This window comes from Oncorhynchus mykiss, chromosome 9 (assembly GCF_057628025.1).
Source record: "Oncorhynchus mykiss isolate SJ-2025 chromosome 9, ASM5762802v1, whole genome shotgun sequence".
Taxonomy (NCBI): Eukaryota; Metazoa; Chordata; class Actinopteri; order Salmoniformes; family Salmonidae; genus Oncorhynchus; species Oncorhynchus mykiss.
This window is the reverse complement of record NC_143030.1, coordinates 7,586,315-7,595,267: the sequence shown is the minus strand read 5'-3', so window position 1 is coordinate 7,595,267 and position 8,953 is coordinate 7,586,315. Positions and strand designations below refer to the sequence as shown.

At 36.9% G+C, this 8,953-nt stretch overlaps 1 protein-coding gene across 1 annotated transcript; it reads left to right on the top strand.

The window, feature by feature from the left end:
• The first annotated feature begins 1,870 nt into the window (after positions 1–1,870).
• On the top strand, positions 1,871–3,879 carry LOC118965973 (endonuclease domain-containing 1 protein-like). Its single transcript, XM_090185716.1, has 2 exons — positions 1,871–2,365; positions 2,544–3,879. Exons 1-2 carry the CDS (start codon positions 2,039–2,041, stop codon positions 3,138–3,140), a joined length of 924 nt encoding a protein of 307 aa, XP_090041842.1. The 5' UTR covers positions 1,871–2,038; the 3' UTR covers positions 3,141–3,879.
• Positions 3,880–8,953: the final 5,074 nt, after the last annotated feature.

Below are 8,953 nucleotides of genomic sequence, written 5' to 3'. Positions count from 1 at the left end.
CAGTTTATATAGAATAGATCTGTAGTTATATCAGTTTATAGTTATATCAGTTTATATAGAATAGACCTGTAGTTATATCAGTTTATAGTCATATCAGTTTATATAGAATAGACCTAAAGTTATATCAGTTTATATAGAATAGACCTGTAGTTATATCAGTTTATATAGAATAGACCTGTAGTCATATCAGTTTATATAGAATAGATCTGTAGTTATATCAGTTTATATAGAATAGACCTGTAGTTATATCAGTTTATATAGAATAGATCTGTAGTTATATCAGTTTATATAGAATAGACCTGTAGTTATATCAGTTTATATAGAATAGACCTGTAGTTATATCAGTTTATAGTTATATCAGTTTATATAGAATAGACCTGTAGTTATATCAGTTTATAGTTATATCAGTTTATATAGAATAGACCTGTAGTTATATCAGTTTATAGTTACATCAGTTTATATAGAATAGACCTGTAGTCATATCAGTTTATATAGAATAGACCTGTAGTTATATCAGTTTATAGTTATATCAGTTTATATAGAATAGACCTATAGTTATATCAGTTTATAGTTATATCAGTTTATAGTTATATCAGTTTATATAGAATAGAACTATAGTTATATCAGTTTATATAGAATAGACCTGTAGTTATATCAGTTTATATAGAATAGACCTGTAGTTATATCAGTTTATAGTTATATCAGTTTATATAGAATAGATCTGTAGTTATATCAGTTTATAGTTATATCAGTTTATAGTTATATCAGTTTATAGTTATATCAGTTTATATAGAATAGACCTGTAGTTATTTCAGTTTATAGTTATATCAGTTTATATAGAATAGACCTGTAGTTATATCAGTTTATATAGAATAGATCTGTAGTCATATCAGTTTATATAGAATAGACCTGTAGTTATATCAGTTTATATAGAATAGACCTGTAGTTATATCAGTTTATAGTTATATCAGTTTATAGTTATATCAGTTTATATAGAATAGAACTATAGTTATATCAGTTTATATAGAATAGACCTGTAGTTATATCAGTTTATATAGAATAGACCTATAGTTATATCAGTTTATAGTTATATCAGTTTATAGTTATATCAGTTTATATAGAATAGACCTGTAGTTATATCAGTTTATAGTTATATCAGTTTATAGTTATATCAGTTTATAGTTATATCAGTTTATATAGAATAGACCTGTAGTTATTTCAGTTTATAGTTATATCAGTTTATATAGAATAGACCTGTAGTTATATCAGTTTATATAGAATAGATCTGTAGTCATATCAGTTTATATAGAATAGACCTGTAGTTATATCAGTTTATATAGAATAGACCTGTAGTTATATCAGTTTATAGTTATATCAGTTTATAGTTATATCAGTTTATATAGAATAGAACTATAGTTATATCAGTTTATATAGAATAGACCTGTAGTTATATCAGTTTATATAGAATAGACCTAAAGTTATATCAGTTTATATAGAATAGATCTGTAGTTATATCAGTTTATATAGAATAGACCTGTAGTTATATCAGTTTATATAGAATAGACCTGTAGTTATATCAGTTTATATAGAATAGACCTGTAGTTATATCAGTTTATATAGAATAGATCTGTAGTTATGTCATATTTATATACAAAAGAGTGTTTGTTTTTTTATTTGTATTATCTGTTACCAGATCTAATGTGTCATATTCTCCTACATTCCGTTCACATTTCCACAAACTTCAAAGTGTTTACTTTCAAATGGTACCAAGAATATTCATATCCTTGCTTCAGGGCCTGAGTTACAAGCAGTTAGATTTGGGTATGTCATTTTAGGCAAAAATGTTTAAAAAGGGGCGGCTCCTTAAGAGGTTATTAAAGCAGTCTGTCCTGACTCAGCTCAACAGTCTCCAGTCTACCAACTGGTCTCTGTTATAACTATTTCAATCAGTCTGTCCTGATTCAGCTCAACAGTCTCCAGTCTACCAACTGGTCTCTGTAACTTCATCTTTGTCTCTGTGGTGAACAGTCTTCAGGTGATGATGGGGGTTTTGAATCATCTCTCTACTCTCCTCCTCCTCTCTCTCCTTCCTCCTGCTCTCTCTCATGTAGTGAAGAAGTTCAGCGATGTTCCACAGTGCAAGACGTTCTTCCTGATGGAGACAACTCCAAATCTCCCAGGTATTTTGGTTGATGGGACAGTCAAGGACCAGAACCGCTACAAGCCGATCTGCCAGTTGTTCAAAAACACCTACAGGTTTGCAACTCTGTACGACACGACCAACAAGATCCCTGTGTTCTCAGCCTACACCTTCACTGGTTGTATACCGGGTAGACCAGATGAACGCTGGATGATGGAGCCCCAGGTAGGACTAATGTTTTGTCATGTAACACAACATGTGTATTTGTTTACTGCTGTATATCACAGACAGTTCTGTTACAGAATATAGAACCACCACTATGGAGGGAGACTTGATTGTCTAGATTGTGAGGAGGGTTTATTGAACAGAACACTTGTGAATGAATGACTGTTGTTTCCTGCAGCTCAACGGGGAAAACAACAACCCTAACATGGAGAATATGGGAGGAGGCATTTACAACAACCAGGCTGGGAACAACGACTATGCTCAAGACGTAAGAAGAAACCCAACAGATTTTAAAGATGTGAACAGAGGTCATCTCTTCCCAAGTTCACATGCTTGTAGCCTTGATACTCAGGAGTCCACCTTTACCCTGACCAACATCGTTCCCCAGGACCGCACCTTCAACGGGGGCAGCTGGAGAAAAATGGAGGAACATGTCAGAGAAAAGCTGATGTCGGACTGTATTAGTAACAACGGTATAAAAGCCTATGTGGTGACTGGAGCAGTGGCCAGTAAGAGCAACACACTGAACAACAGAGTGAACATCCCAGATCGCATGTGGACAGCCTACTGCTGTTACAACAACAAGAAGAAAAAGTGGATGGCTGAAGCACACTGGGGGTGGAACAAGAAGGAAGACGAGGGGAAAATATTGAACCCAGAAACCTTGGGAGCACTCGAAGACATGTTGAACAAACATTACCAAGGTAAAGATGGTCCTGTCAAGGTGTTCCCAGGAGATTGTCCAAGAGTTACTAAACCTACCACTTCCTCCTAACCTAGTTGGAAGAATTTATTCCGTAGTGAGGAATCTTTACAATTCCATGAGAAATAGTTCTGGAAGGTTCTTTGGATGATCTGGGTACAGATGCTCTCACCATATCAACAAACTATCATTACTGTTAGAGTAATGATTATCAGGGTTAAATTGGTAATGAGGGTTGTAATGGTAGTGAGGGTTGTAATGGTAATGAGGGTTGTAATGGTAATGAGGGTTATAATGGTAATGAGGGTTATAATGGTAATGAGGGTTGTAATGGTAGTGCGGGTTGCAATGGTAGTGAGGGTTGTAATGGTAATGAGGGTTATAATGGTAATGAGGGTTGTAATGGTAATGAGGGTTGTAATGGTAATGAGGGTTGTAATGGTAATGAGGGTTGTGATGGTAATGAGGGTTATAATGGTAATGAGGGTTGTAATGGTAATGAGGGTTGTAATGGTTACATGTCAACATATGTACACTTCAATTGTAATATTTTTCTCTTCTATGTCTATATATATATCTATAGTCTATACTCTTCCCTCTCTGTCCATCTCTTCTATGTCTATATATATCTATAGTCTATACTCTTCCCTCTCTGTCCATCTCTTCTATGTCTATATATATCTATAGTCTATACTCTTCCCTCTCTGTCCATCTCTTCTATGTCTATATATATCTATAGTCTATACTCTTCCCTCTCTGTCCATCTCTTCTATGTCTATATATATATCTATATCTATACTCTTCCCTCTCTGTCCATCTCTTCTATGTCTATATATATCTATATCTATACTCTTCCCTCTCTATCCATCTCTTCTATGTCTATATATATCTATAGTCTATACTCTTCCCTCTCTGTCCATCTCTTCTATGTCTATATATATCTATAGTCTATACTCTTCCCTCTCTATCCATCTCTTCTATGTCTATATATATCTATAGTCTATACTCTTCCCTCTCTGTCCATCTCTTCTATGTCTATATATATATATCTAAAGTCTATACTCTATCAAATATAAACATAGATACTGTTATATGTTCTGAATGTAATTCTATCACTGTTACCATAGAGATACTATTATATGTTCTGAATGTAATTCTATCACTGTTACCATAGAGATACTATTATATGTTCTGAATGTAATTCTATCACTGTTACCATGGAGATAATATTATATGTTCTGAATGTAATTCTATCACTGTTACCATAGAGATACTATTATATGTTCTGAATGTAATTCTATCACTGTTACCATGGAGATAATATTATATGTTCTGAATGTAATTCTATCACTGTTACCATGGAGATACTATTATATGTTCTGAATGTAATTCTATCACTGTTACCATGGAGATACTATTATATGTTCTGAATGTAATTCTATCACTGTTACCATAGAGATACTATTATATGTTCTGAATGTAATTCTATCACTGTATGTATCCATCTTCTTCCCATCTGAAGGAATAAACATCTATAATGAATGAAGCCTGTGAGAGTCTGGTGTTTTGTTCTCATGCTGTTTAAATGTAACCAAGTGACTCCAAAATGTTCCAATTTAACATTAAACCACATTATTTGAGCTAAAAATATAAATGATTGAGAGCATTATTTTAGTTGTCAGTTATTCATTCAAACTTTGCCATGACTATGTGTCCAACCAGTCCAGCATACCAGCTAGCTACCATGTCTGTAAACATACCTGGAGCTGGTCAAGAAGCTACCATGTCTCTAAACATACCTGGACCTGGTCAAGAAGCTACCATGTCTCTAAACATACCTGGAGCTGGTCAAGAAGCTACCATGTCTCTAAACATACCTGGAGCTGGTCAAGAAGCTACCATGTCTCTAAACATACCTGGAGCTGGTCAAGGAGCTACCATGTCTCTAAACATACCTGGAGCTGGTCAAGAAGATACCATGTCTCTAAACATACATCACCCATAGGGCGGCTCACTATTGGTCCAGCATCGTCCAGGTGTGGCCGGGTTAGGCCGTCATTGGAAATAAGAATTTGTTCTTTACTGACTTGCCAAGTTAAATAAAGGTTAAATGATTTAAAAAAGGATTTTCAAGCAGTGTTCTCAAATCATCTCACCAGCAGGGGTCAGCCTTGTTTCAGTTTTCAAACCTCTAATCCATGACCTCTGTGGACAGGACAGGTTTCAATTGATTGATTGATAAATATATATATATATAATACTTATTTTGTTTTGGATGAATTTAACTCTGCCTAGATTCCTTTTATGGATTATTTAGCTTGAAGACCATTGCGATGCCTTTTTACCCATTGAAGACTATTCAGAAAAACTACAAGGCTATTTCCTGGAAAATTACGTGTCACTTTAGTAGTGTATAGAAAAAAAGACCTTGGATGAGAGAGAGAGAGCGAGAGAGCGAGAGAGCGAGAGAGAGAGAGAGAGAGAGAGAGAGAGAGAGAGAGAGAGAGAGAGAGAGAGAGAGAGAGAGAGGCAGAGAGGCAGAGAGGGAGGGAGGCAGAGATAAATAGAGAGAGAGGCAGAGATAAATAGAGAGAGAGAGAGGCAGAGATAAAGAGAGAGGCAGAGATAAATAGAGAGAGAGGCAGAGATAAATAGAGAGAGAGAGAGAGAGAGGGAGGCAGAGAGCAAAGGAGGTAGAGAGAGAGGCAGAGAGAGAGAGAGAGGCAGAGAGAGTGGCAGAGATATAGAGAGAGGCAGAGATAAATAGAGAGAGAGAGAGGGAGGCAGAGAGAGAGTGAGGCAGAGAGCAAAGGAGGTAGAGAGAGAGTGAGGCAGAGTTAGAGGCAAAGAGAGAGAGAGAGTGAGGCAGAGAGTTAGAGTCAGAGAGACAGAGAAGCAAAGAGAGAGAGAGATGGAGACAGATATAGAGAGATGGAGGCAGAGAGAGAGATATGTCATATTCATTTGAGACAGTTTCACACAACAGAAATTATCCTGCAGCAACAGGAAATTGTTATGTTGTTTTTAGCCTTTTTAACTTGGAATACATTACAAATTAGCATTTCATTCTGTGCAGGAAAATTCCTACAACAACAGGATGATCAAATTAAGATACGGCTCCTGTAGGTTTCACAGCAGTATTTCCTTCCAAGCAGGTTTTTCAGTTTTTGCAGCAAACAAAAAGAAAATACCCTTTTATAATGTACAAAATACAAAAATATCTTATCTGGTGTGAGAGATATGATGCAGAACGCGTGTTCAGAGTGTCAAGATCCAGACGGGTCTGAGGGCTATCAGGAGTACAATACTGGGTGGGTTGTTAAATGTGAACATGAATTAATGCCTCCACTTCAGACAACTCTGACGTTTCTTCTTGAACGGAACCCAATGATTTATGAAAACTTACTTGATGTCCTCATTGTGGGTTTACAGACGGGATCAGGGCCAGCCCTCCCATTAGACCGTCGCCTATGGCAGCACCTGGATTTGAGACGATATTTTGACAATTGTCTGCCGCCCTCCGCCGCCCCTGTTCGGTCACTACACCGCCCGCGGCGCCCAGCCACCAGCTCATAGTGTTGCTACAGTTCCCTCCCCCACCCCATGTCACCTTCTCCCGAAGTTCACTCACACTATCCTTGGTAGGAATGGTGATGTCTGTCTTTATATGGGAATTTCCAATTGTGAAACATGAATAAATTAATCTGCCAAATAAATGATTGTATTTTGTTTAAGTGTGAGTGTGTGTGTGAGGAAGACGATTATTGATTAAGGCAGTAGCCTAATTTAATACGTGTTATGTACACATTCTGCCCTTGAGTTGCATTCCCATGCAAAACTAGACAGATAGCCAACAACTAAGTCTTCAATAAAACTCCCAAATCGTGACTTTTCTTGAATTAATATATTTAACGTTTATGTTGTGAAACTGCAAAATACATGAAAGAATATACTTTACTATTCAATTCACACCGACATACTGTAGCTGTACATTAATCATTTGAAGTTGCATAAATACAAAGCACGCGCTAAGGTACCATGCATCTGGCATGATGCCAAACCATATAGCTAATTGTTACTCATATGGTAATTGGCTCCTTGCATTACTCTAATAATGTACAACCATCTATGTAGAATAACAAAGCATATTACACTAGAAACAGTAACAAAACCACAGTATTGTATATTTTACCATTCGTTTGCATGACGCACGAGCAAAGTAATACAGATAACGACATACAATAAAGGCATTGCAATTTGTGAGTAAATGCAACCAACATTGATATGTAAGCAACTCTATCAATAACAAGATTATCATCACTAGCTAAATGCTTGAATCGAACTTACAAACAAATATTTCCAAGGTTGAAGCGTGACAAGAAATAACTGAAAGACCTGTACCGTAGCGTTGTTTTTAGCTGCTTCTTTGCGTGCAGAACGAATTCTATTCTTCCTGTTTTCGTCGTCTTTCTAAGTACCAGAAAACTCCACTAGGGGGCGAATAACACCATGGAACACAATGAAAATCCATTTGAACCATTGTAATAAAACAACATGTTACCTTGTAACAGAATGGCAGCACACTCACTTTATTATAATACTTATAAATGCACATTGTTATATTTGGTAACACGTGTTTATTTCCCCTCGACTCCAACCCCATTCGATGCCATGTCTCCATAAGGGTGGAAACGACTAACACTCACAAAGCTCTGACGAAGGCCTTGAGGTCGATACGGAAAGCTGAATAAAGAGCAGTGATACCAGCAAGAGCAGTGTGCGGGTTTCTCCTTTTAACTCAGTTTAACAACGTATAAAATACAACATTATTCAGAATATCAGATAACAGGACTTATTATCCAGCTGTGTATTGTTAGGTAGCTCTGGTCCAGGGTGTTATATCCATCAACACGGTTCAGCACCATCAAGATGCACGTCACACCCTGGACCAGAGCTAATCATTAGGACGTAGAGCAACAACATATTCCAGTTAGATCCCTAATGGCCCCCTATTCCCTTGATAGTGCACTACAATAGGGTCCCATTTGGGAAGGAAATAAGTTTGTTCTTACAACAAAGAACCACTGGGGGGCGACAGACAACAGTAGACAACTCTGTACAATAGAAAATAAATACATAAATGACATTATAATGACAATCACTGCTGTCTGTCTGTCTGTCTGTCTGTCTGTCTGTCTGTCTGTCTGTCTGTCTGTCTGTCTGTCTGTCTGTCTGTCTGTCTGTCTCCAGTTTCAATGAAAATCACTTTGTTCAACAGACCTGGAGATATTTATTGGTTTCTGATGGATCAGCAGAGTGATTGGTGACAGATTGATAACATGGTGAGTTCAGGGTTCTCCATGTTTTCTCCCAGGTCAGTAATGTAATTCTTCGTTCCAAATGGAACCCTATTCCCTATGTAGTGCACTACTTTAGACCAGGACCTAATTGTACCCTATTCCCTATGTAGTGCACTACTTTAGACCAGGGCCTATTTGAGAAGGTCTAGGCTATAGGCTAAATCAGATATGTTTCTCAGAGAAGGTCTAGGCTATAGTCTATATCAGATACGTTTCTTAGAGGAGGTCTAGGCTATAGGCCATATCAGATACGTTTCTTAGAGGAGGTCTAGGCTATAGGCCATATCAGATACGTTTCTTAGAGGAGGTCTAGACTATAGTCTATATCAGATACGTTTCTTAGAGTAGGTCTAGGCTATAGTCTATATCAGATACGTTTCTTAGAGGAGGTCTAGGCTATAGTCTATATCAGATACGTTTCTTAGAGGAGGTCTAGGCTATAGTCTATATCAGATATGTTTCTTAGAGGAGGTCTAGGCTATAGTCTATATCAGATACGTTTCTTAGAGGAGGTCTAGGCTATAG